General features: G+C 42.3%; 1 protein-coding gene across 3 annotated transcripts; it reads right to left on the bottom strand.

Moving 5' to 3' along the window:
* Positions 1–16: 16 nt before the first annotated feature.
* Positions 17–27,813, bottom strand: eea1 (early endosome antigen 1). 3 transcript variants are annotated; one of them, XM_031317007.2, is made up of 30 exons: positions 27,642–27,813; positions 22,851–22,928; positions 22,611–22,723; positions 22,446–22,500; positions 22,286–22,351; positions 22,131–22,161; positions 21,942–22,046; positions 21,565–21,686; positions 17,249–17,404; positions 16,242–16,256; positions 15,843–15,959; positions 14,358–14,696; positions 12,643–12,792; positions 12,229–12,348; positions 9,137–9,340; positions 8,656–8,856; positions 8,367–8,480; positions 8,042–8,197; positions 7,758–7,897; positions 7,223–7,553; positions 7,018–7,119; positions 6,733–6,927; positions 6,345–6,527; positions 5,288–5,473; positions 5,052–5,183; positions 4,412–4,597; positions 4,066–4,304; positions 1,485–1,605; positions 1,265–1,363; positions 17–1,157 (listed from the first exon to the last, which is right to left on the bottom strand). In XM_031317007.2, exons 1-30 carry the CDS (start codon positions 27,663–27,665, stop codon positions 1,035–1,037), a joined length of 4,203 nt encoding a protein of 1,400 aa, XP_031172867.1. In that variant the 5' UTR covers positions 27,666–27,813; the 3' UTR covers positions 17–1,034. The 3 variants fall into 3 exon arrangements, with proteins under 3 accessions (XP_031172867.1, XP_031172872.1, XP_035859442.1); XM_031317012.2 differs by lacking the exon at positions 16,242–16,256; XM_036003549.1 differs by lacking the exons at positions 22,611–22,723; positions 22,851–22,928; positions 27,642–27,813 and having other exon boundaries at positions 22,290–22,351.
* Positions 27,814–27,843: the final 30 nt, after the last annotated feature.

Raw genomic sequence — 27,843 nt, 5'->3', positions numbered from 1 at the left:
GACAGATGAATTGTTTTTTAGAGGGCAGCTTTTCTTTTTACAGTTGAACATTTATAATACCAAAAATTGTGAAAAAATGTAAGATGTAATTTGCTTGGTTTTGTTGTTTTATACTGTGCAACACAATGTTAACAAAAGGATCTAGTGATCTTTATTAATGTGAATTTACAAAACAATGCATACTCCTAAATTTAAAAACTCTACCTAATATTTTCTAATCATGTTTAAGCACAAATAATGATTTCTTGAAAGCAAATTTGAAGTATGCGCCTAAAAAAAAACAACTATTTCAGCACACTTATTATATGTATTATGAAGGTCAAATCTGCATTACACACATAAATACAGTTAAACTGAAAAAATATTCAAAAATATTTTTGTACTTACTGATAACTTTAATTCACTGTATCTTCCTATAAAAATCTGATTTCTTGGTAATCAGATTGGTGTAGTTATACAAAGAAAATACGTCACATTGGATATTTACAGATTTTTCTTTTCTTGACAAAATAGTTACCTGCATTTACTTTTGTAGGGCAGCAGTGATTTTCAACATCCACATGACAATATTTACTTCCTCCAGTCACTCTTGCAGCGTCACACTGACCTTACACCTCCTGACAACTGACACCAAACATCTTACAACATACACAGCAACCACCTTGCACTTACTAATGAATCTAAAAAAACAATGGAGATGGTGAATAGGAACTTAAAGAGATGGATGGTGTTTAGTTCTCGCTGCCTCCGCTCTCTGGCAGTCAACAGGACTAGCAAAGGCACAAAAACAGATACAGACAATCCCAACCAAATCCAACCCCAATCCCAGTTACGTGGCTCTGGTGTCTCTTCATTAAAACCCTTCAGTTATTTCCCTCCACACGAGAGCCGGAAGTCACATGCAGGTGGGCGTCTTTGCACTGGGTTTGTCCTTAATAGTGCACATTGAATATGACAAAGACACGCCTTCTTCTGCCCGCTGAAGTAGGAAGTGGAGGGGGAAGGGGGGGGGGGTTGAAGGGATGGGAGTGAAATCAGCCTTGGAGGTCCTCAAAGCACGTCTCACAGACCCGTACTGGCTTTTTAGAGGACGGTGTGAAGGCGTTCCTCGATGAACACTCGGCACAAAAAATGTTGCCGCAATGTCTGCAATGGTGCTGGATAATCACAGAGGAAAAGGACAGAGAGAGAGAGAGTTACGTTACGATTTAGACAGTTAAATGTGTGTCCCTAATGTGTATCCCTAAGATCACTTCATTCTTACCTTCCTGACAGTGACGCTAAAGCCTTTCCCGCAGGCCATGCAGTTCTGCACCTCGTGATCCTCGGCCCACTTCCTGGTCAGACTCTGGCACTGCTTGATCTAAAAGGCACGGACAGCGGGAGTTAAAACCTGAGCATCTAACAACAGCAACAAACTGTTGACAATCGTTTTCTGCTTCAATGTACACTTCCAACAAGATGTGCGGCGTTTTATTCCCGACCTGGAGCGACTGGTTCTCTCTGCCCAGCTCCTGCATGGCTGCCGTCGTGTCGTCCAGCTTCCTCCTCAGCTCCACCACCTTGGCCTGCAGTTTCTCTATCTCGCCTTCACCCTTCACACACCTGAAACACAACCACGGAGCACTGATGATGATGTGTGTGTACGTGTTCATTAGTGGCTCAGGAGAATACTTAGCTGGCCGCATAATAGGCTTGTAACTTAATACTTTCAATGCACAGTGTTTAGGGGAATTACAATTTGTCTTCTGGGAAATTCCTATTTACCACATCTCTGTGCTAACATGGCACTCTATTGTTAACAGGTGTATCACATTGCACCTATTTCACTCACAAATTCAACCCCATGTATTGAATATATTGCATGTAAAGCATTGTATGCTGACATTGTCTCTCTGTTCATCCATGTTCTGCTACCTTTGTCCTAATCGATGCCTTCTTGCTTGGTATTTCTTTGCACATGCAATAGCTAATAATAGGCCTAATACATATAATGAATTTCACATAAGAATTGTATTCATCATTTGTTATGCACGATGAAGTTCTTTAAAAAATTTAAACTGTAAATGAGTGTATGCAAAGAGTTGTGGGCAAAACTTCCCAGAGGCAATGTCATCAGAAGTTATGATTCAATCTTTGTCATTATATCTTTATAATGACTAAAGAATATAATATATAAAATATTATATCTTTATCTTTATAAGAAAGAAGATTTAATCAATGTTAGATACATTAGAAAACCTCTTTATAAAAAAAAATAAAAATAAAAAAATTATTATTAAAAAGGTCCAATGTGTAGGAATTTCTCCCATCTAGAGTTGAGATCATATATCGCAATCAACTCTCTCTCACCACGCAGTTCAAAGTACGTATTACAGCTACGGTAGCCTTCACACTTCAAAAAGCCGGTCTCTTGCTCTTTTCAATATCATTTCTCTTTTTCTGGGCGAAGCAGAAGACTCCTATTCCTGAAATTTGGATTTTGAATATGTGTGGTCCTCCATGTTTCCTTCGTCAACTTGCCGGGGCCGGGAAGCTACGATACCCATTAGCAGCACCTGTGAGTTTATCATGTGACAGCGAAAACGCGAAAGGCGGAGCAGTATGTCCTGTATGTCCCTTACCGGCTAACGTATTTCAAGATGGCGCATGAATATGGAGCGTCTACCCCAGTTCATGCCAATGCAAATGTAAAATTTCAAGCCAAAAGGAATACTTGGAATTGATGGTGGAGGTAAATATTCATGAAAAAGGACAAGTTTGTGAACAGGCAACACAGATTTTGATAATGAACAACTAAACACGTTACACACTGGCCCTTTAACACATTAAGAATCCTGGTGACTTCTGAAGCCGGCACTGGATGCAAGTGGTTTCAATAATCTGAATGTGCCGAATGAAAAGCATCCGTGCAGCAAAGGTCTGACTATGGATTACCAATTTATCTTTTCACTTAACCTTTAGGCAGCCAACTCAAGTCACCACCTCCTGAATACAGCCACAAGTGCTGTGAAAGAGGGATTAAAGCCATTTCTCACTCTTGCTATTTTAACTCGACATAATTGAGTGGTTTTAGGGCGCTTTCACACCTATAGTTTGGTGGACTCGGTGCGATTCGGGGGTGAAGTTGCAACATTGTGGCATTTTTCATTTGGTTCGGTTTGCTTTCACACTGCACTTTGTCAAACGCACCAAACACTGTAAACACGTCACACGATCGAAACGGTCGCCTGTTTATTGGACAGAATATCCGCAACTCTGAGACACTTCTGGTCTCAGAAATAATGGAGCAACACCAAATTTATAACGTCTTGGGTTTCCTGGTTCTGCTTTAGTGTTTCTAATATTTTAGAAGAAGGCGAACAATGTGAGCAGTTAGAAGATAGCTGTGTCTCATGTGACCTTGTTATTTGTACATGCTGTGACTATACAAATCACAACATGTAAATAGGAAAATGTTGGCGTTATTTTGTCACTTATTGGGAGCAGTAGGCTAGATGGAGCCGGTTACCTCCAAGATCTATGCTAAGCTAGGCTAGCGGTGGCTGCGTCAGACAGAGTTACAACACGCACAGAGATGAGAAGGGTATATATGGACTTATCTAACTCTGGGGGATACGGTGAATAAGCTAAAGTCCTAATAGGTCAGCGTGTTCCTTTAAATCATATAGAAGTCTGTAAATTGTGTGCAAGGTTGAAATTGCAGGCTAGTAAATGCATTGTTTTTGGTCCACTTCCTGTATTTGGGTCGGATCGCGTTCTCACCTAAAGTGAACCGAACTCTAATTCACTTGAAAGAGGTAAGTCAGTAGTAGGCCGCTATACAGTGTGGTTGCATAGTAAGTGCTTTGGGGGTCCTTCTGTAAGTAATTTTGGGATACAATGGTTCTGGAGAATGCTACAAGCAGCAATACCACAGGCCAAGCAATCTGCCCTTTCCTAACAGGCACATTTTGAATGGGCATTGTACTAGTACCTTTTTAAGGCGTTTACATATTTGTATAAAACAAAGAGTCATTACTTGAAGGCTGACATGTTGTTAAAAGGGAAACAATATCAACTCACCTCTCCAAAAGAGCCCGTCTCTCGTCCTGGTTGTTCTGGACGGTGGCCTCCAGCACAGCGATCTCTCCTCTCAGCTCATCGATCTGCTTCTCCAGTTCGCCTACTCTCCGTTGGCTGCCCTGCCACTCCCTCTTCAGCGTGGCCACGTTTTCGTTCAGAGCCGTCACCTGCACACCCATCTTAGCTGCTGTCTCCTCCCCACGCTTCACCTGCTCTTCTCTCGCTCGCTTCTCGGCCGACTTTGGAAAGAAGCATTGATCGTGTCGTGAGAAGGGATCAGAAGGAGTGAATGATATTTAATCCACCGGTTTAAAATCATTTGGTGGAATTTGGCAAGTGAGCATACCAACTGATCCTGGACAATCTTGGTTTGTGCGCAGAGCTGCTCCTCTCGCTGGCTCCTGCTGTCCCTGGTGGCCTGGTGCTCTTTCTGCTCCTGCTCCAGGCTCTTCTGTGCTGCCTCCACCTGACCCTGCAGCTCCACTTTCTGCTGGATCAACAGCTGCTTGGCTTCCAGCAACTCACCCAGGTCCTGAAGAGCAACAAATCTGTAGCTCAATGCACAATATTTGGTTGTAAAAAAAAAAGGGCACCTATTGCGTCTCAAAAACTCGTTTCACCCATGGGGTTAAACTTTAAAAGGCTTGAGCAGGTTTGAGCTTAAGAAATTATTGCTCTGACAACAGCTTCGGACCGATCTTAGGACAGCTTTGAAGAACTGAGAAATCCAATGCTCACGTCAAATTGTCAACTCAAGCACGCACAGTGACAACTTTGAAGAATGTGGCCCTGATGACCTGCAGTATTCATGAGTTAAGCTGTTTACGTAAGACACAAGCATGGGAAGCCGGTCATGTCAGCCAGTCTGGGACATACATTTTACTATTAACTATTTTTCTGAGGAATATTCCAGCCTCTCTGTTCCCCTTTAAATCCAAAGAAAGACATTGTTAGTTAGTTAGTTAGTTTTATGAAAAGTGACTGACCTTTTCACTCTTCTCCGTTACTGCTTTTAATTCAGAAGTCAGTCTGGTGTTATTCTTTTCCAGGACACTCTTGGCTTTGTTCAGCTCCTCCACTTTACTCCTCTCCTTCTCCAGTTCTTCCTTTACTTGACCCTGGGTGAGCAAGCACAGTTAGAATATACTGTAATAATATGAACTTAATCACATCAAGTCATATTAAGTGTTTGTGTCTATGTGGGTTAATCTGTTTGTCTGACCTGTTGCTTCTGTAGTTCCCTCAGGGTTTGTTCTTGCTGTTGGAGCTTCTGGTCCCGTTTTGCCAGCTCCTGCTCCAACGAGCCCCGGCCCGTCTGCAGCTCCTGGATCTGAGCCTCTAAACCTGTTTGATGGTTGCGGTTAGCGGCCAGCTCTTCCTGAGCCAAGTTCAGCTTCTTCTCTGACGCCTACAGTCAGAGAGAGGTCAAATGCACTCACTCACTGAGGAAGGCCAACAGAGAAATCAACAAAAGCAGCAGGGTCTATGGGAACTGCTTAGGAGCAGTGTGTGTTGATTTTGTGTTTTTATTTATCAGTCTGCAAGTCCAAAATCATCAACAGCCCTCCCTATCCTTAATCCATCACTGAGAATAAAAGTGATGTGGCATCACAGCTTCTGGATTCAACATTTAACCTCCTTGAAGTTACTACAAGAAACCTTTTGTGGTGATTTTGGCAGCCCCTGTGGACAAAAGCGTTGATCTTTCCATGAGCACCACCTCCTTGTGTCGTAAATATCTGCGGCTCCCAGACTCCATTAAGAAAAGCTCTCATTTTCCTGCAGCAGGGTCTGGCAGTCTGCCCCGCTCAGCTCCTGCAGCTGCAGGCGGATGGAGAGAAGCTGCTGCGGGGCAGCAGGGTCCGCCTGCAGCTGCAGTAGCTGAAGCTCACCGCCCGCTTTCATGGGAGCCAACAGGCCGTATTGCTAGGAAGAAAGGGATGCACGCAGTGGAAAGTCGAGGTGAAGTTCTTCCTGGACCACGTGGAAGATCCTCTCGACCACTACCTTGTCTTTTGCCGGAACAATTAAGAACGGCGGGTACCGGGGGAGCAGCGAGGCATCAGACCCGGTGGCAGGCATTAAGAATAACTATGTAGAAATAGCCAATATCTCGCTGATAGTCTTGTTTGCCTATGTAGGTCATACATAGGCATCAGTATTACATTGAGACAGTTTCATAGCCAGTTAAAAACTCATTGTAGCAATTCGATAAATTAGTAAAGTACATTAAGCCATTATCAGTCTCTACTCCTCCAGCCCTTCCTGCATAAACCTACCTTCAGATCTTGACGCATGGCAGAGACCTCAGACTCCTTGCCGTACAAGTCAGACTGAAGCTTAGTGAGGCTTTCCTGCCTTTGCTCCAAGGCCTTCTGCAGCTCTGTCGTCCGACTGTTCTCAGAGGCCAGCTCCTTGCCGAGATCTGACACCTGAGCCCTCAGCTTACTCTCCTCTTCCGTCTGGAGGTAAGAGTAAAGCACACATTCATAAACATAATCCCTATTGGCAGCGCACAAATTACTTCCACACAACCGTGTGGGAAAATACAGTAAATATAGTAATAACAATCCACTCAAATTATAGGAAGTGTAGCTATGTGGTGAAGTACGATGACAGTTGTCAGCAGTATGCGTGTCTGTATGTGTATTTAAAAATGTTACTTGCCTTCTTGACATTAACTTCTTGTAACTTTGCAACTTGGCCCTCCAGTTTCTTCATTTCCTCCTCAAAGGACCCCTGGGACATCTTAAGTTGTGCCTGCAACTTCTCCAACTCTTTCTCTTTTTCCTTCAGCGCCCCCTGAGCCTTTAAGTGCTGCTGCTCCAACGTGGTCAGCTGCACCTTCAACTTTTTCTCTGCCTGACATTTGTAAACACACAGCAGGGTCCGTAGGTTCAAACAAACATTCAAAACAATAATGCGCCATTTTCCATTTTATCAGAGGCTTACCTCTCCCATCTGCTCCAACTGATCTTTAGATTCTTTCATTGCCTTGGTGATGGCCTCGTTATTCTTAAGAAGCTCCTGTCTGGCCTTCTCATTGGACTTTTCCTGAGGATTAGGACAGATTAATTAATGTTGTGAATGTCCTGGTGATGTAATGAGGTGGCTCCCTACGTTGAAAAAATGGAAAACAGCAGCTTAATGAACCTACCTTCTCCTCCATTGCTGACTTATGGTTCTTCCTCTCTGTGTCCAGTTGACTCTGACTCTCTTTTAGTGCCTTATTAGCCTTTCCTAGACTCTCCTGCGTAGAGGCAAGCTCCTTCCTTTGAGCCTCTTTCTCTTGTTGGGCCTTTTGTAAGTCTACTGTCAGGCTCTGAGCTTTCCTGTCCAGCTCTGCATGTTTCGTCTTTCCCTCCTGGCTCACCTTGTCCAGATCCAACTTCAGAGCAGCTTTGTCCTCCTCACTGCGCTCCAGCTGCTGCTGAACGTCACTCAAAGCAGCCGCTTTTTTCTTCAATTCTTCTTGTAGTGTTGTGGCCCTTAACAGTTGAAAACCATATATGTTGTATTAGGGATAACTAATAAAAATACAGTGAAAGAAACCAAAAACCAGAATAGCATATGGTTGTACTATCACTACAATGCTGTGACAGAGGGTTAGTTACAGGTGTTTCCATGCATGTATTACTAGGTTGCAAAATCAGGTTTAATTGAAAGTAATGCACCAGTACAGTTTATCTCACCCTGCTTTCTCCGTTTCCAGCGAGCGCTGTAGCTCCTTGGCTTTCCGCTTGACCTCTGACCCCTCCTTTTGCAGCTTCTGCATTTCTTGCTGCACTTGGTCCCGTGTGGCTTGCAACTCCCCAACCTGTGACTCCAATTTCTGTCAGATTAAAACACAAGAAGATGTAAAACACATTTAGAACAAGCAATATCTATGTATACTGAGGGCACAAGAGACAGGAACGTTTTAGACCTAACATCATCCCCTCTTACAGTCCAGCATCAGGTAGTCGCAATCACAAACCTTATTGACCCCCTCCAGCTTCTCTATACGCTGTTCTGAGGCCAATAGTTTGTCTTTGCATTCCTTCAGATTGGTGTCCATCTGTGCGCACTGCTCCTGTCTCTCCTTGAGCCTCTGGGCCTGTTCCTCCACCTTCTTCTGAACTTTATTCAGCTCCTTTACAAGAGGGTGGGAGAGGGTGCAGGATACGAGAGGGAAAAGTGAGTATGGTGAAGTGGGAGAAGGAAGAAACCAACACATGTAAGTCAGGGAGTGACAAATATTTTCAAAGCACGGTACAAGACATAGGGTGGCACAACATCAGTGGCACAAAGAAGACGCTAACCTGCTGCTTGTCCTGCAGTGCATGTTGAGCAGTCTCCAGGTTGTTTTCCAGGTTTGCCTTCTGCGCAGCCTTGGCTGCCTCTGCAGATAGCAGCATCTCTGTCTTTGCCTTCAGCTGAAGAAAACATGAGCCACAAAAACTTACTCTCTTTTTATAAAACAAATCTGTAGGACAACATACTGTTTTAGGATCAATCTGTCTATGAATACAAACTGGACAACAATATCAATGACCCCACTATAGGTTATTAAATACGTAATTATACAGACATGTTTGTCAAGGGGTGTACCTGAGCATCCAGCTGGGCTACTTTCTCCTTGCTGTCTGCGAGCTGGGCGGTGAGTTCAGTGACGGAGGTCTCCAGGGTGTGGGCTCTGTCCTGGGCTGAACGCAGCAGGGTCTTCTGCTCCTGGACCTGCTCATGTAGGTTATCCTGGGCTTGCTTGTTGCTCTCTGACTGGTTCTTCAGCTTGTCTGTCAACTGTGTGACCTTTAAGACCCACATTTACAGAAACACTCAAAGCTCAAAAATGACAAATAGTTCCCTGTCGTTATTGTTAATGGTAAATAAAACCAAAGCCAACACCAGGCCTTTTTTATATAATTTCTATATGTTTTAATCTACACTGCAGGTTTTAGTTGTGACAATACACGTATTAGTTGTGTGAGGAGTGGCATGTGTCTTATGGCATATTACTTTTGTACTACAGAGAAGTGGCCGCAACATGAACGTGGACCTTTGAAAGAGAGCGTGTGTGTGGAGCACCCACCTGTTCCTGTAGTGCAAGGTTTTTCTCTTTTAGCTGGTTGAGGACAGCCGTCTCTCCCTCACCGGCCTGGATTTTGGCACACAGGTCATCTCTCTCGGCTTCCAGCTGGCTCACAATGTCCTTACTCTTCTGCAGCAGAGCCTCCAGATTCTGGATCTTTTGGTCCTTATCTCCGATCTGACGCAGCACCTGCTCCAGATCATTCTGCAGCATGAAGGCAGCGTAGCAGAAAGATGACATTAGGTATTTTGGCAGAAACATTTATTTTATGTTGTGTGCGAAATATATATTAAGATGTACCTTAGACCACACCAAGGCATAATATACCCGTTTGTTTTTGAACGGAAAAAATGTAATGCTATAATAATAAATAAGTATACTATAATCTAATCAAGCTTCTACACACAGGGGCTGTAAATAATATTCCAATTACTGTATGCATTTGTATTGTACCAATATATAAGGCAACATTGTCATGTGGCACCTACTTTTGTTTAGTTACAGTAAAATAACATTTAAAGGGATACTTTGCCGATTTTAAAAAGGTCCCATGGCATGAAAATTTCACTCTATGAGGTTTTTCAACATTAATATGAGTTCCCCCAGCCTGCGGCTGGTCCCCCAGTGGCTAGAAATGGTGATAGGTGTAAACTGAGCCCTGGGTATCCTGCTCTGCCTTTGAGAAAATGAAAGCTCAGATGGGCCAAACTGGAATCTTCCCTATATGTCATCATAAGGAGAAAGGTTACCTCCCCTTTCTCTGCTTTGCCCGCCCAGAGAATTTGGCCCGCCCATGAGAAAGAGACATCATGGCTTGAAAACTAGCGAAGCATGGCAGTTGGTCAAGGCCACACCCCCCACCCTCCACCTTGCCCCCCCTCTCTCCTCCTCAATAGCATTTAAAGCTGCAGACACAGAAATGGCACATCCTAAGGAAAAGCTCATTGTGGGACTGGCTCTACACTGTGTTCCAAATTATTATGCAAATTATATTTTTCACTGATTTTCCTAAATAGTCAATGCAAATGACAGTCAGTATAATTTTACAATTACACTGAACAAACCACCCAATGAAAACAGTATTTTTTTTTTAAATATTTAAAAAAAAAAAAAAAAAAAAAACTGAAAATGCACTGTTCCAAATTATTATGCACAACAGAGTTTCAAAGAATTTTATAGGTTGTAAAGAACTAAAAATGGTCATTTGCTGAATTTGCAGCATTAGGAGGTCATATTTACTGAAATCAAAAGCTATTTCAATCAAATACATCTTAACAGGGCCAGTTCCATGTTAACATAGGACCCATTCTTTGATATCACCTTCACAGTTCTAGCATCCATTGAACTTGTGAGTTTATGGAGAGTTTCTGCTTGAATGTCTTTGCAGGATGTTAGAATAGCCTCCCAGAGCTGCTGTTTTGATGTGAACTGCCTCCCACCCTCATAGATCTTTTGCTTGAGGATGCTCCAAAGGTTTGAATAGGGTTGCAGTCAGGGGAGGATGGGGGCCACACCATGAGTTTCTCTCCTTACAAGCAGAAAAGGTTGCAGTGGGCCCAGAAATACATGAAGATTTGCAAACAGTCTTGTTTACTGATGAGTGCCGTGCAAACCTGGATGGTCCAGATGGATGGAGTAGTGGACGGTTGGTGGATGGCCACCATGTCCCAATAAGGCTGCGACGTCAGCAAGGAGGTGGAGGAGTCATGTTTTGGTCCGGAATCGTGGGGAGAGAGCAGGTAGGCCCCTTTAGGGTCCCTGAAGGTGTGAAAATGACCTCGGCAAAGTATGTAGAGTTTCTGACTGACCACTTTCTTCCATGGTACAAAAAGAAGAACTGTGCCTTGCAAAATCATTTTCACACATGACAATGCACCATCTCATGCTGCAAAGAATACCTCTGTGTCATAGGCTGCTATGGGCATAAAAAGGAGAGAAACTCATGGTGTGGCCCCCATCCTCCCCTGACCTCAACCCTATTGAGAACCTTTGGAGCATCCTCAAGCAAAAGATCTATGAGGGTGGGAGGCAGTTTGCATCAAAACAGCAGCTCTGGGAGGCTATTCTGACATTCTGCAAAGACATTCAAGCAGAAACTCTCCATAAACTCACAAGCTCAATGGATGCTAGAACTGTGAAGGTGATATCAAAGAATGGGTCCTATGTTAACATGGAACTGGCCCTGTTAAGATGGGTTTGATTGAAATAGCTTTTGATTTCAGTAAAAATGACCTCCTAATGCTGCAAATTCAGCAAATGACCATTTTCAGTTCTTTACAACCTATAAAATTCTTTGAAACTCTTTTCATTTTCAGTTTTTTATTTTTAAATATAAAAAAAATATTGTTTTCATTGGGTGGTTTGTTCAATGAAATTTGACTTATACCCTAACAGTTGGTGACTTGAATATTATACTGACTGTCATTTGTATTGACTATTTAGGAAAATCAGTGAAAAATATAATTTGCATAATAATTTGGAACACAGTGTAGTGGCTGTAATTCTGTACCAAGGCTGACTTTCGGGAAAGAGACTTCAGATACAGTATTAGGGGACCACTAAGGTCTATATAAAAGCATCCAAAAAGCAGCATGTCATAGGACCTTTAAACCAACTCTGTGTCATCTTGTTGTGGGCAGTGTGTGCAGATCCCTCTGTGGTGCTGGTCTCCGCAGAGCGGAGCAGAGGTGGGGGGGGGGGGTCTGCTGAGATCCACCGGATGACACGAAACGACGCAGCGCCACGGAGGGAAGGACGATCAGCAAAATATCCCTTTAAGAGTTCAATGTTGCAACGTTCTAAATCCGCATTCTGGCCTGTACCATTATGGATCAAAACCTTTGCATAATGTAATTTACTACATTTTCAACTACTTAATGATGGAGAACAGCTTCATGAGTGAGCAAGCTCAAGTTAAATATCAAACAATGAAACTATCATCACAGTATTATCACCTCTTCTTGTTGCAACTACGTCACACATTATTCTAAGTAGAAACTCTTGGTGATTTTAAAACTCACTGTACAGCGCAGCCCCTCTTGGCTTCACGCTCTCCAATATTGTAATCAGAGGGGTTTTCTTGTGAACAGTACCTGTGCCTCGCGGAGTTTGCCGTTAGTGTTTTGCTGCAGCGCCTGCAGCTCCTGGTGCTGCTGCTTGGCTTTCTCCAGCTGGTGCTGCAGGTCTGTATTCTTACTGGCACTCTCCTTCAACTACACAAGTGGCACACAAAAGCACTTTTATTTCATTTTCCTATATTTGTTTTGTTTTATTGCCGTAAACCTAAATGCACTGCTAATTTCATTATGTGCATCTTACGGTTTCCGTATTATCAGTCAACGGTTACATAAACCTAACCTAAAGACACTTGCGTATCTCACAGCATACATTATATCTTACGATGCACACTTTAACATCAGACACATTTATGTACAGATGTTCAGTCTGCTCCGTTACATTATTTCAGTTTCCCTGTAGCGATCCTTAGGGTTTGATCTGTTGCCTACCTGTTCTTCTGCACGGGACAGTTTGAGCTGCAGGTCGGCTGCTTGCTGCTCGCGGTCTTTTAGTTTCTCCCCAGACAGCTGCCTCTGTTCTTTAAGACGACCCTGCGCCTCGCCCAGCTGCCTCTCCGTCTCCAGCAGTTTGGCGTGCAGCTAAGAAGAGCACAGAGAAAGAGGGGGGATGATTCAGATGGAAGACACAAGATGACAATGTCAATAGCAAGAAACACAGCAGATGCTTGGATCAGGAAACCTGATGCCTGGAATGCTCTTTGACTTTGGTTTTTAACACATCACTGCATGACATCTATGCCATATAATTATTAGTGATTTCTTTCTTTGTCGGTTCCCTTCCCTTCCCTGGTTCTCAGTAAGTGCTGCTGGAAAGGCTACAACACTGCAGTGTGTTGACATGATGAGAACAACATGGGACTGGAGGGGCCACTAAATACTTTGTTGAGTATTTAAATGACATAAATCATATATGACCCTCACAGTCCCAAATAAACATCTGTGGGAGATTTTTGGGTGAAGTGTTAAAGTGCCCATATTATGAAAAAAATCACTTTTTCTGGGATTTGGGGTGTTATTTTGTGTTTCTGGTGCTTCCACACACATACAAACTTTGAAAAAAAACCATCCATGCTGTTTAGAGTGAGATACAGTTTCTGAATGTGTCCTGCCTTCAGTCTCTGGGTGAGCTGGTCAAAATCTGCACGGCTTGTGATGTCACAAGCCGAAACGAGCAGGCTAACCGCAACCATTAGCTCGTAGCGTTAGCGTTACCATGCTAACGCTAACGCTAGCATGCTACCTCGTTCTCAATAGCAAAGCACTGCTACAACACACACAAGTTCACCATAATCTACAAAAGAACTACTTCCACGTGCGCCCTCGTTTAGAAGTCTCCCAGCTAATCCTGCCTTGTAACTGACTGAAGTTGTAGAAACAGCCTTTCTTTTACTGTCTATGGAGCTAGCTAGCTGACATGATCTACATCTGAGCTACTGAGCATGTGCAAGTGCAATCAAAGATAGTACAGAAGAAGAAGAAGAAAAGAGGTCTCACTCTGTAGCTAAAACAGAGACCAGGTGAAAAGAGGATCTGCAGCAGTGAGAGAGAGCACTGCAGTACAACAAAAATATGGTGTTTTTAGAAAATTAAACCATGTAAACCTATTCTGGTACAACCTTAAAATACAATTATGAACCTGAAAATGAGCATAATATGGCTGCTTTAAGCCGAAATTATACTGTCCGTGTCCGCGAGTGCTCAAGGGTCCGCGTGACGTAAATGCCGTCAATGGAGGGTTTATGTGTAGGCTCTGTGCAGATGTCTGTGTACAGCCAATTTGATTTGACCGCGTGGACTTGCCGGACATGTCGTAGCGTAGCAAACTGCTGCCCACGTGTGCAACACGTCCTCCAAGCTAATAGTATAAACAGAGTTACTATGGGAGTTCAGGAGTATAATCCCCATCATCAACACACTAAATGAGGAAATATATTTTTGTAGAATAGTGTTCATCCCTCCAATAGAGATCAGGAGAATCTATCACAAGGCGCACTGAAGCTGTTCCAAAGGCTAATGGTGACCAAATATCTTACTAATACATTTAATGTTGATTTCTTCCTTTGTCACCCATCAGTATATCAACATCGTCCTCCAACGTCACCCTGCATGTACTCTTGTGTGTGATCATTTTCCTCCCTACTTACCTGACTGATCTCAGTCTGCTGCTGAGCACCTTGGCTGTCTTTTTCTTCCCTTTGCTGTTCCAACTGTTTCCTCTCAACCTTCAGCTCTGCGTGCTTCACCTCCAGCTCCGTGATCTCACTCTTCAACTTTGCCACCTCCTCAGCCCTCTCTCCAAGCTCCGTCTGGGCCTTCTGCACGGAGGCTTCTGCCCCTGTGGCCCGAGCCTGGAGCTCTTGAACCTCCAGCTCCCTCTCTCTCAGGCTGCCTTGAACTCCCTTCTTGGCAGCCTTCTCAGCTTCCAGACACTCCTCCAGTTTCTGATACTCTTTCTCCTTGCGTGCAAGCTTCTCAGACAGGCTCTGTGAGAACAGGAGAGGACAACATGAGGCAGATTGCCTAGACGTTTGGAAACTATGGGAGTGAAAGCTGTCCCTGAGTAGGACTGAAAGTGAAAATGAGCAATGAAAAAACAATAGCGAGTAAAATAATATTTTTTTACGACTTTTCTCGAGGGAGCAGGGTCTCATGAAAAGGACAAAGATGTTTGAAAAGTGTTTGAAAGGTTAATCAGGAATTGTTTTAGTCATTAACTGAGCCACACTGTAACATGAACCATTTGTCTTTTCTAAATTTAAACAGTTGAAGTGATAGGAGCGGCAACACCCACAACTCATGCGATATAAGCTATGGAAAAGAACAGTCGGCTGCCAAGAGTCAAAAGTAAAGTGAGGTATGGCATTTCTAGGGGAAGGTTTACGACACAGGTCTTTCAATAACATGGTATGAGAACAGCACTTGCGCTGGTGTAAGCTCTGGCAGTAAACTTGGAAACGCGGTGATAAAGAACAAAATGTTGTTAACAGTGGAGCGTGCTGCTAACTAGGGAGTGTGACAGGGCACCTGGACTTTACAGACGTTCAATAAACCTCTACAGGCCACCACAGCAGCTGGCAGGCCAAACCCCAAACCCTGAAGCATGGGGTAGGGGGCAACACACTAGATATCCAGTTGTGTTATCCCATTCTTCCCCGGAAACCTACTTGGCAGGGAGGGCATTGACATGCCTGATGTGGGAGGATTTAATCTCTGGCAGAAACCCTGTGCCTCCATTCCCCAGTTCCCATTGCACCAGTGCAGTTACCTGTGATTGTATTTCACCCCAAGTGACAAAGCTGCCATGGCAGAGACCCCCCCCTGCTGGTTTAATTATAGAGCTGCGTGTGATTTTGTATCAACATGTCTATGTTGCCACAGAGGGCTGGTGACAGCGTGGCATTGTGATGAGGCCTGATGCCGAGCAACAGAGGAAGGTTTACAGAAACTGAGATGGCGTGCTCTGTACTTGAGGGGCAGCTGACAAGGCTTATTAACTGATTATTACTGAAGTAAATCCTACACAATCTATTGCTGTATAATTTGTGGCAGATGCCGTAGCAGATATGTTTGCGCCTGCAGTAATCTGCTGAGAGTGACAAAACTGTCATAACTGTAGTTGTGTGTGGTACCTGGCTTTCCTGCTGCAAATTATTCAGACTGCTCTGTAGCTGGTGGATCTGTTGTGTGTAGACAGCTGCTTCCTGTGGACCCTTCTCCAGCTCTGCTTTTAGTTGGTATATGGTCATCTGCAATACAATAGACGCACATGTTACACTCTTTTGCAAACCATTGAGAGCACATTCAAAGAACTGAAGCACCACGGTAAACAACTGACATAAAAGAAGAAAACAAACCCAACATGGATTAGTAACAACCAGGATTCGGTCGTACAAAAACAAAACATGAAGAGGTAACACATGGTTAAAAAAAAATGAAAAAAAAATAACTTTCTGAAAAACTTTTTAAACTTATAGAAACTCAAACAGATGAAAGCAAGTTTGGGGCCAACTTGAAACAACATGTTTTACCTCTAGTTTACGAATCTTGAAGAAAGAGTGAGTGTTGTGGAGGGATACAGTAAGTGAGGAGCAGAAGAAGAAGGGGAGGGAAAAAGAGACACAGACAAAGGTAAGTCACGATACAACAGCAAACAGCCAATCTGCAACACAGAGCGAGATGCCCCTTGGATGAGAGAATAAATAATCAAATGTATCACGAAGTTACCGTACTTCATGGTGACAACATTGTGCTGCGACGGCATTAAGCAGAACGTTTTATACAAAAGAGAGTTTGCTTTTTGCTATGTACTGTTGCATGGGCAGATGATGCATGAACCTGAATGTAACCTTAGCTGATGCCTTATGTTTTAGATGCAATGTTGACGTGCCGCTGGCCAACTTGTAGACTGGCTGCTGACCGCAAAAACTTCCAACAAGATATCATTCTGTGGAACTTAAACCTCAATGGATTACAACTACTGTTTCAGACTACTTGCAGACTATAACAAAGCCACTTGTCACTTAATATCCCAGGAGCTATTAAATGTTCGAAAACCAGACAGGTTTTGAATATATTCCGAATGGTTGCTAAATTATAAAAAAAACATGAAAACTATCTTTTGAGATAATTTGCAGTGATGTACAGAAGAAGCGGTTCGGGGCCTGGAGCTCCTTATAAACGCTGTTCTCCGTCTGGGATAATAAATGCAGGAAATAAGGCTGAATTATTCACCAGGCATTAATTAATAAGAAATATGGTCTATCCAGTATGACATAACTACAGTAAAACTATTTCATAAGGTTTCTCAGAGCTATTTTTGAATATGAATCTTACGAATGCAGTGGGTAGCACTGAGCGAACGGCAGAATTAAAACAACTAAACTATATTTCGCATCAACACTACAGTCTTGTAGATGATTATGCAAACTAAGGGAATCGGTGTGCGTGTTCATGTGCCTGCGACAAATACACTTCAGGATGGAACAGTGAGTAAAGTGAGAATCAGACAAGACATCAGGTGTTTTGGGCACCTCACCTCTGAGGTAGTGTAGTTAGCCTGCAGCTGCTCGTAGTGGGTTTTGAGGCGTTCAGACTCTTCCTCCCTGTCACGGGTCAGACTGTCCATCAGTGTCTGGACCTGCACCAGCTCCTTCTGCAGTACCTCCACATCCTCCACTCCCGGTCGCTGCAGCTAGGGGGCAGAGCAGAGGCACTGTGTTAAAGCAGTGAGAGTTGAGTGGCAGACAGTGGGGACAACAGGCTTTTTGCTATCACGATCAATCCAAACTAGATCCTTAGTAATAGCTGAAAAAGTGAATATGGATCTTTGAAGCTCTAGAACCAAACCTATATGTTTGTATGTAGCCTCTCACTCCATATAAGTAGAAAAAAAAAAAAAATGACAGACAGATAACATAAAAGTGCAACCGCACAACTTTACTTAAAGTGCTCATATTATGCTTTTTGGCTTTTTCCCTTTCCTTTATTGTGTTATATATCTTTTTTGTGCATGTTATGGTTTTACAAAGTGAAAAAGCCCAAAGTCCACCCCAAAGGGACTTACCATCTCCAACAGTAAACACTGTTCACAAACTGCTCCAAACAGCTCTATTGTAGTCCAGCCTTTACTTCCGTGACGAACGTGCGTCACTTTGTAACACACGTTATAATGCTCCCCTAGCTGCTGGCGTGGCACGCCCTCATACTCTGCTTCTGACTGGCTAGTAGTCCTTACCTAACTACTGCGCATGTGCGACTCCCAACAAAGATGGAACAAAAGTGAGATGTCTCACTCTGTAGCTAAAACAGAGAGCTCAACACACAGGGTGAAAAGAGGAGCTGCAGTAATGTGCAGTACAACAAAAATATGGTGTTTTTTTAAAATTAAACCATGTAAACCTATTCTGATATAACCTCTAAATACAATTATGAAGCTGAAAATGAGCATGATATGAGAACTTTAAAAGAACAGATGGAGTTCTGTTTCACGTTTCTATAACAACGGTGGACTGATCTGCTTTGATTCTTCCACCACACAGCTCAGAGCAAAACAGCAATAGCCTTAGTACTGCTTTCAACTCACTACTAGACTCAATTGGTTTCAGTCAGAGTGTGCATGAGGCCACGCACTGTTTTAACCACACCCTCGACCTTGTGCTGGCATATGGCATCAAAATTGAAGACGTAATAGTATTCCCGCAAAATCCTTTATTATCAGACCACTTCTTAATAACTTTCGAAATCTTACTACCCGATTATACGAAATTAGATAAAAGCTTCTACACTAGAAGCCTATCTGACAGTGCTATAGCTAAATTCAAGGAAGATATTCCAACAGCACTAAACTCATTACCGTGCCGTAATATAACAGAGGATCTTTATGTAAACTTTAGTCCCTCTCAAATTGATAATTTCGTAGACGGTGCTACGGCCTGCCTACGGACTACTTTAGACTCTGTTGCTCCCCTTAAAAAGAAGACGATGAAGCAAAGGAAACTAGCACCTTGGTATAACTCCCAAACTCGTAAATTAAAGCAAATCTCGCGCAAACTTGAAAGTAAATGGCGTTCCACCAAACTGGAAGAATCTCGTTTAGACTGGCAAGACAGTCTGAAAACCTATAGGAAGACCCTAAGAAAGGCCAGATCAGACTACTATTCATCACTAATAGAAGAAAATAAGAACAACCCAAGGTTTCTTTTCAGCACTGTAGCCAGGCTGACAGATAGCCACAGCTCTATTGAGCCATCTATTCCTATAGCTCTGAGTAGTGATGACTTCATGAGTTTCTTTAACGATAAAATTATAACAATTAGAGATACTATTCATCACCTCTTGCCCCCAACCTCTAATGGGTCACCTTTAACTGACAGACTGCTAGAAAGAACGACTAGACCTGACATATACTTAGATTGCTTTTATCCTATAAACCCTCAACAATTAATGTTAAAGGTCTCTTCAGCTAAGCCATCTACCTGTCTCTTGGACCCCATCCCAACGAGGCTACTTAAAGAAGCGTTACCCGTGGTTAACACTTCATTACTAGACATGATAAATATGTCTTTATTGACAGGTTATGTACCGCAGTCATTTAAAGTAGCTGTGATAAAACCTCTACTGAAAAAACCCACCCTCGATCCTGAGGTCTTAGCCAACTATAGACCTATATCTAACCTTCCCTTTCTCTCCAAGATCCTTGAGAAAGTAGTCGCTAATCAGTTATGTGATTTTCTACATAGCAATAGCTTATTTGAGGACTTTCAGTCAGGATTTAGAAAGCATCATAGCACAGAGACGGCACTGGTGAAAATCACTAACGACCTTCTAACTGCTTCAGACAAAGGACTTGTCTCCGTACTTGTCTTATTAGATCTTAGTGCTGCATTCGATACTATTGACCATACCATCCTCTTACAGAGACTGGAACATTTAGTTGGCATTAAAGGAATCGCACTAAACTGGTTTAAGTCCTATTTTTCTGATCGATCGCAATTTGTTAATGTTAACAATAAACCCTCCAATTACGCTAAAATTAACCATGGCGTTCCTCAAGGCTCAGTGCTTGGACCAATTCTATTCTCCTTATATATGCTTCCTCTAGGCAATATTATTAGGAAACACTCAATTAACTTTCACTGTTATGCGGATGACACCCAATTATATCTGTCAATCAAGCCAGACGAAACCAGCCAGCTAGCTAAACTTCAAGCATGCATTAAAGATATAAAATCATGGATGACCTACAATTTCCTGATGTTAAACTCAAACAAAACCGAAGTTATTGTGCTGGGCCCGAAACACCTACGAACCTCATTAGCCGAAGATATAATTACTCTGGATGGCATTGCCCTGGCCTCCAGTACTACTGTCAGAAATCTAGGAGTTATTTTTGATCAGGATCTATCCTTTAACGCCCATCTAAAATAAACCTCTAGAACAGCCTTTTTTCACCTTCGTAACATTGCTAAAATTAGGAACATCCTGTCTCAAAACGATGCTGAAAAACTAGTCCATGCATTCGTTACTTCCAGGCTGGACTATTGTAATTCCTTATTATCAGGATGCTCAAATAAAACCCTTAGGACTCTCCAGCTGATCCAGAATGCTGCAGCGCGTGTTCTGACAAGAACTAAGAAAAGAGATCACATTTCTCCTGTATTAGCTTCTCTCCATTGGCTTCCTGTAAAATCCAGGATTGAATTTAAAATCCTTCTTCTGACCTATAAAGCTCTAAATGGTCAAGCTCCTTCATATCTTGAGGACCTCTTAGTACCTTATTGTCCCACTAGAGCACTACGCTCCCAGAATGCAGAGTTACTTGTGGTTCCTAGAGTCTCTAAAAGTAGAATGGGAGGCAGAGCCTTCAGCTATCAGGCTCCTCTCCTGTGGAACCAGCTCCCAATCTGGGTTCGGGGGGCAGACACCGTCGCTACATTTAAGACTAAACTGAAAACTCTCCTCTTTGATAAAGCTTATAGTTAGGGAGTGAGGAGTTGCAGTGAACGCCTAGACCGGCGGGGCAGGGTGCATAGCTGCAGACACAGCACCCCTGCTTTTCTCTGCTTCTCTTTACAGTCATCAGATTTACCTATCGTATAATCAATAATATAGTGCCTCTCCTAGTTATGCTGTTAATAATATAATAATAATTCTAGACTGCCGAGGAAGTTCCTTCTTATGACACGCTCTTTTCTTTTGTTCCTTCTTCCTTTTATGCACATCCTGTCTCAGAAGTGCTTGTTACTAACCTAGCTCTGGGGAGTTTACTCCCCGGAGTCCTTATGTTTCTTCTTCGCCCAGAACATCGCCTCGGATTAGGGCGACACCAAGACCTGGGTCTTGGGTGCAGCTGTGGCTATGGACCTGCTACACCCTGCTACGCTCTGCGATTCCCTGCAATGTCCGGCTACGTCCTGCCGCATCCACCGCGTCCACCCATGCTCTGCTGTGCCACGCTACATCCTGTACCGTCATAACCCCAACCGTCAGACACCGCCCACCAAGAGTCTGGGTCTGCCGAGGTTTCTTCCTAAAAGGGAGTTTTTCCTCGCCACTGTTGCAATAGCCACTGCTAATGCTTGCTCTTGGGGGAACTATTGGAATTGCTGGGGCTTTATAGAGTGTGGTCTAGACCTACTCTATCTGTAAAGTGTCTCGAGATAACTCTTGTTATGATTTGATACTATAAATAAAATTGAATTGAATTGAATTGAAAACGGATGTCATTGTGTCGATTCAACGTTATTCTTTCAAACTCTAAAAAACAACATTCATGAAAGGTCTACACAAAGTCTGTCTCAAGCCTAGTTAGAAGAGGATAAATACCAAATGGAAACTTAGTGTGCGCCGTACCAGTTCTGTTTGGAGTCTCTCGTTCTCCTGCTTCTCTTTCTGTAGCTGTTCGGTCAGTTTGCCCAGCCTCTGGTCAGCAGCCTCCCTTAGGCTCTTCTCCTCATCATAGCGGGACTTTAAGTCTGTCAGATTCAACATATTTAATATCCAAATCAAAACAACACAAATATCGCACTTGTTCACATCATCCGAGTGATTTAAGGAAATCAGTGTAAAATGCAAAACCCTTGCCTTTAGTCTGTAAAACCAAATACTGAAGAAACAACTTTTGCGAGATAAACACACAATGGATGGATTGAGTTCAACAGTGGTCTAGTAAAGGAGTGTTGGTAAATGATGCAGACACAGGCCTCCCAGTTCCCTGGTGCCACACTAACCTACTATCTCTGTGGCCAGCTGGGCAGCCTTCTGCTCAAACAGGTCTTTCATCTGCTTGATGTTGAACTTTTCGGTCTCCGCTTCGTTCAACTTCCTTTCAAGGGCTGAGAAAAGAGCGCCACGTGTTAGTGATGAATGGTCACGATGAGATCTTTTCCCCCAGTTATCTTAAATATAATGTCACTTACCTGCATCCTCTGAGCCCGTCTGTCCATCATTCTGTGGAATGGAGGGAAAGAGAGAAACATGTACAGTAAGAGTAAGCATTGCAATCGTGTTTTATCAAGCAGTTTTATATTCAGAAAGCCATCATAATATATATTAAATATCTTGAAGGAATTACTTGCTTCAGTTGTCCTTGGACTTTGTCTAACTCCTTCTTGAGCTCTTCAGAGAACCACTTTTCCTCCTAATCAGGTGAAAACACACGCACAGACACACATAAAGTATTTATTGGACCGACTATTGACACACCTCTGTTGGGTTCAGAAACTCCACTATACCTTGAGAGAAGTATGCAGGTCCTGAACCTCTTGCCGCAGCATTGTAAGGTCTTCCCTAAAAGGAGGAAAGAGCGCGTTCACAAAACGACACAAACTAAAGTTCTGTCGCCATGAGGTCAGACTCATTGTCCTAATTATTTCAACACCAACATCTCTATATCTCACCGAGTGGGTGCCATATGAGTGGGCAGGTCTCCGGTGTCATGGAACAGCTGATAGTGCTTGAACAGCTCCTCTGCAGAGTTGTGTGACTTCATGCACTGAGGACAGATGAAGCCCTGAACACAGAAACACACCGTAGGAATCAAAACCATGTGATAAGAACTCTGCAGCTCTGCTTCCAGGTTAGGAAAAAAGTTAGAAAAAGTTATCGATTAAGAAAAACCCATGCCATGTCCGTGTTACCTCAGACGTCTGATCGTGGTTAAGGTCTGTGCTGGGCTGCTCCGGCTCTGCGTTCTGGGACCCTCCCTTCCCAGGAGTCTGGAGAGGAGAAAAATTGACCATATTAGTTTGAATGTAGAAAAGCATTCTATACACCTTTGTTAAATAACTTCACCGCCTGAGAGAAGCAGTTAAGCAATGGTAGGGAGATGATTTTTATCCTTTTCTTTTTTAACATATTTTAATCACTATTTTTATTTTTCTCTAATAAATGAATGCACTAGTACAGTTGAACAATAATTCAGTTCAGAATAGAACAGCGAGGCTTCCCAGAAAAGAGGCCCAGGCCTTTTGACAGTCATGGCTCACATGTCTCAAAAACATCAATGCTGGTTGTGACTAATAAGCCTTAAACGAATGTTGTGTAAACAATTAACTCAACGCTGGAATGTTGTTGTATTGGAAGCATGAATATATATATCATGAAATAACAACACTGTTGTATGTGGTGACACCAGTTCCTCCAACTGCTGTATCATGTTTACAAAAAGTATTCACACCACCTTGTACTTTTAGGACACGGGTCAACTTTTCCCCACTTCTTTTTTGCAAAACCTCTAAAGCTTTGTCATGTTGCATGGAGACCGTGAGTGAATAGCAGTTTTTGAGTCCAGCCACAAAATCCCTATTGGATTGAGGTCTGGACTCTGATTTGGCCACTCCTCAGCACTAACAATATTGTTTTGCAACTGCTAGATTTCTCTGTGATTTGCTGTGTTGATTTGTTGCCTGTACCATCAAAACCCTGCCTCCTGCAGAGTGGCATCCCGACAGCATGATGCTGCCACCGCCATGTTATATGGTAGGGATGGTGCGTGTCTGCTGATGTGCCATATTTGGCACCAAACATTTAGTAGGACTCCCAAGTGCTCCACTAACATCTTATCAGAGCATAGAACCTTCTTTCACTTTGTTGTAGGGCTGCAACTAACGACTATTTTCATAGTTGATTAATTTGTTGATTTTTTTCTCGATTAATCGATTAGTTGTTTGGTCTATAAAATGTCAGAAAATAGTGAAAAATGTGGAACAGTGTTTCCCAAAAGCCCAAGATGACGTCCTCAAATGTCTTGTTTTGTCCACAACTCAAAGATATTCAGTTTACTGTCACAGAGGAGAGAAGAAACTAGAAAATATTCACATTTAAGAAGCTGGAATCAGAGAATGTTGACTTTTGTCATAAAAAATTACTCAAGCCGACTAATCGATTATCAAAATAGTTGGCGATTAATTTAAGAGTTGACAACTAACCAATTAATCGATTAATTTTTGCAGCTCTATTTCAGAGTCTACAACAACTTTTGGCAAACAGTAGCCCAGATGTCAAGTGAGTTGTTTTTTTTTTTCCCCCAACAGTCAAAAAGCTGCAACTGGTGAAGCTCCCTGGCAAAAAGTAAGCAAGCACAGTGTCTCTTATCTGTGTGTCCACAGGCCTCTGGTCTCTCTCTCTTGTTCTTCTCACAAATTTATGGCTGTGCCATATCTATTTTCTACGACTGACCTGATGATGACTGATGATAAGGATATTCACCGCCTCGCTAATGTTCTTGTATCCTTGACCGTGATCTGACTTCCCCTGTTACTATACAATAACCTTGTTGCAGATGTTTTCATGATAGCTTTTGCAAGGAAATTGACTAGCCAGCAATTGGACCTTCTGGATAACTGACCGCAGGTATTCTCTTGTCCAGTTCAACTTTGTGATTGTTAACTATTATGTGACTTTACGCTGAGTGTTTATACATGCATTACTGCAACTATGTGGTCTACTCTGCTCTCTACACAGCTCGGAAGTAGACTGGAATAGGGTCACTTCAAATCAGCTCAGTCTACTTGCCTGAAGCACAAACATACCGGTACAGTATGTAGTGGAAGTGCCACTGGTGGTCCATTCACAAAAGGGGTTTGCCTGGGTTGGTGACAGCCTACGTGAATGAAATAGGTTTAACATTTGGGTTTGTGAGCTGGGAGGGGGACTTTGAGCACTCTGAACCGAGTTATCTCAGAGCCTATTGGATGGTAGACAAACACCCATTTGAAGGCCGGCTAAGCATTTGCATGATGGAACAACCCTTGACCCAACTCACACAAACTACATGCATGAAACAGCACTACACTGGCTTTACCTAAATCAAAATAATAATCAATTCAACACAGGCCCTGTGTGCATAAATGGGAACCTTACTTTTTTACTGATTTATTAGCCTATACGGTCTTGAAATAGACTGACAACATAATTTTTGTCTACCTAATACACTATTAAGCACAGTTTAAAACATGTTGAAATCTGCATCACAAGTGCTGCAAATATAAGCAAATTCGGATCAAAGGTGATAGTCCCGCCATGATACAGTAATAAAATGCATTGTAATCTTTATTAGCAATGTGGCCATGAACTGACATGTTATAAAAACAAGCCAGTGGTTCACAAACATTTTCATATGGAGGACAGATATGTACTAGAAAACTGACTATCATAATTCGATTGTTTCCTATAACATAAGCCCTAAACCCAGGAAAAAGTCTGTGTTGTTGGCTACACGGTTTGAATAAATAACAAGCTACTTCACGGGTCCGCTGTAGATTTATGTGAAGAGGTAACGAAACAAAACAGTAATTAAACAATTTTATAGATTAATATAAAATATTTTTTGTTTTTCTTCCTAACGGTAATCCCTTTGAGGTTACAGGTCCTGACAATCCTTGGCCTAAATGCATAATGTTTTAAGCATAGACTGTAGGTTTTAAGATTCAGTATCTCAATGACTACTTTGCAAGCCCCACATTTACAGTTACCTATAACATGGACACAAGGAATTACCTGGATATCAAAGTGGTTAGAAATGGTAGCAATTTCATTTTTGATCTGTACACAAAACCTGCATATCCAGATACACTATAAACATGAAAACAGTTTGCATTCACCCTCTTTGGGGAAAAAAAGCCTCCTAGTCAATTAGCAAGACTGAAGATGATCTGTGACAAAAATGATAACAAATTGAGGATGTTGGGAACATTTTTTGAATGGGGTATCTGATACTGAAATTGAACATGTGACTCAAGAAGACCAAAACATGTATAGAGGTAGGCCTAAGCCTAAATTTAAAGGGTTCATCATCACACCTAGTGTAGATTAAATTGTGTCAACAGCAAGTTTTACCCATCCAGTCACAGGGGAAATTATAAATATAAATACCCCAATCATCTGTGGAACAGAAAATGTGATCTATAACACTAGCTGTGATCACACTAGCTGTACATGCAAAGAAAAGGACAACTGGAAAGAGTTTCAATGATAAGATCGTAGAACATAGGTTTTTTTGGAGGCCAAACATTCAATGATGGATTTCTCTATTATTAGTATCGATAAAGACAATCTGGGACAGGTGTATTGGATTAATCTCAGAAGGTTACATCTGAGGGGAATGAATAAATATATTCAGCATTAGCTAGTTTTGTGTTATTTTAATAGTTATTCAATTAAAGAGTTTTGCAGTTTCTCCCCTGTGGTGTACACATTTATTATTCAATGATTAATATTCACAATGTTGTTGATTGTGTAGTAACTTTTTGTTTATGAAATAGTTTGTATACTTTTATTTTGAAGTTTCTGTGTTGGAGGTCCAGCATTCCTCAGACACTGGCCATATATGTGTCCAATTCTCATTGGATAATTGACATCTTGCAAGGAGTCTGTGCATACATTGGTTAAATAAAGAGCAGACCCTTCCTGTATAAAAAATAAATAAAAACATGTTTTAAGATGGATTTATGCGTTTCAGAGACGGTTTAGAAGCTATAAGCAAGGAAAATAGAAAGAAGGAACAGTCATTACTCATCACATACGTCATTGGTGCCAAGCCTGTAGAATTATACATGAATTTGATTGGAATAGAGCATCTTTCTTGTCAATAACTAACCAACCATCAAACTGTTAATGATATTTAAAAATATTCAGGAGGGCTAACGTTACCCAGCTTTGTCCATGTTTCCTATTCTTTATACTTTCCTGGTTACAACGGGTTACAAGCAGGCCGGGACTTCAATATGTACACAGCAATGCCCTGTGGTAAATGTAGTCCTAAATATAAGCTAGCCAAGTAGCTAGCTAACCTCTTGTTACTCCCACATGTAACTGTAGTGACAAGCTAGTAGTCTGTCCAAACAACCATGTCACCATTAACACAAATAACGTTTACGTTATAAACTCAATTAATTAAAACGCATGTTTTTTTTCATGTTGCGGTCAGGAAGCTGACACAGAACTTCCACTGCCAATCTGTGGCTAACGTCAGCGTTAGCATGTGATGAATTAACCAACTGATATAGCTAATATAGCTAGCTAACCGAAATCATGAAAATAAAATGATTCAGTGACCAAGCACGTTAGCTAGCTAAGTTATTTCTAAGTCGACTAACTAGCCCTGGCAAGTTGGACACTTGCTACATCCCTGTCAGGAGTAGCATCAACCAATCGAACCAAGTAGCATTTGATGGTTAGCTGTGTCAATCCTACACAAGTAGCGCTTGATATAGTTACTCCGATCTGACGGTGGAGCGGTGTTTTTTTTCCAATCGAGGAACTCCCGTTGGCTAAAAATAAAAACCCCGCCCACCCACTACACACTGTGTATTAAAACGCGCGTCCCCACCATGAAAACAGACAAGGATAGGCCTGTGTCTCTTAAGGAAAACGACTCAATTTAACCCAACAAAAGCGATACGGTTGACTTTGTTGAACCAGAAGCTTACCATTTGAAGTATCCGTCTGAACATGGCCTCGACTTTATTTGTCCCGACTCAAAATCCAACCAGTTTTCCTAATGCAAAGTTTACGTCGCTGTACAACTAACACCTGACCGAGATCAGGCAGCAGCGGCGAATGGGCGGGTCACGGAGCCGGGAGAGGATAGTTCAACAGGACACAGCCTGGCTATATTCAAGATTATAAAAC

This window comes from Sander lucioperca, chromosome 7 (genome assembly GCF_008315115.2).
Source record: "Sander lucioperca isolate FBNREF2018 chromosome 7, SLUC_FBN_1.2, whole genome shotgun sequence".
Lineage (NCBI taxonomy): Eukaryota > Metazoa > Chordata > Actinopteri > Perciformes > Percidae > Sander > Sander lucioperca.
Note: the sequence above shows the minus strand (reverse complement) of the source record. Positions and strands in the feature narration are given on the sequence as shown.

What these genes read in the sequence shown, in the direction of transcription:
- eea1 (XM_031317007.2), bottom strand. Translation starts at nt 27,665, where the DNA reads ATGTTCAGACGGATACTTCAAATG. An exon ending in GACGGGCTCAGAGGATGCAG is followed by an intron (nt 22,047 to 22,130) that starts GTAAGTGACATT and finishes CTCTTTTCTCAG; the next exon opens with CCCTTGAAAGGAAGTTGAAC. An exon ending in TTAGCGTCACTGTCAGGAAG is followed by an intron (nt 1,158 to 1,264) that starts GTAAGAATGAAG and finishes GTGATTATCCAG; the next exon opens with CACCATTGCAGACATTGCGG.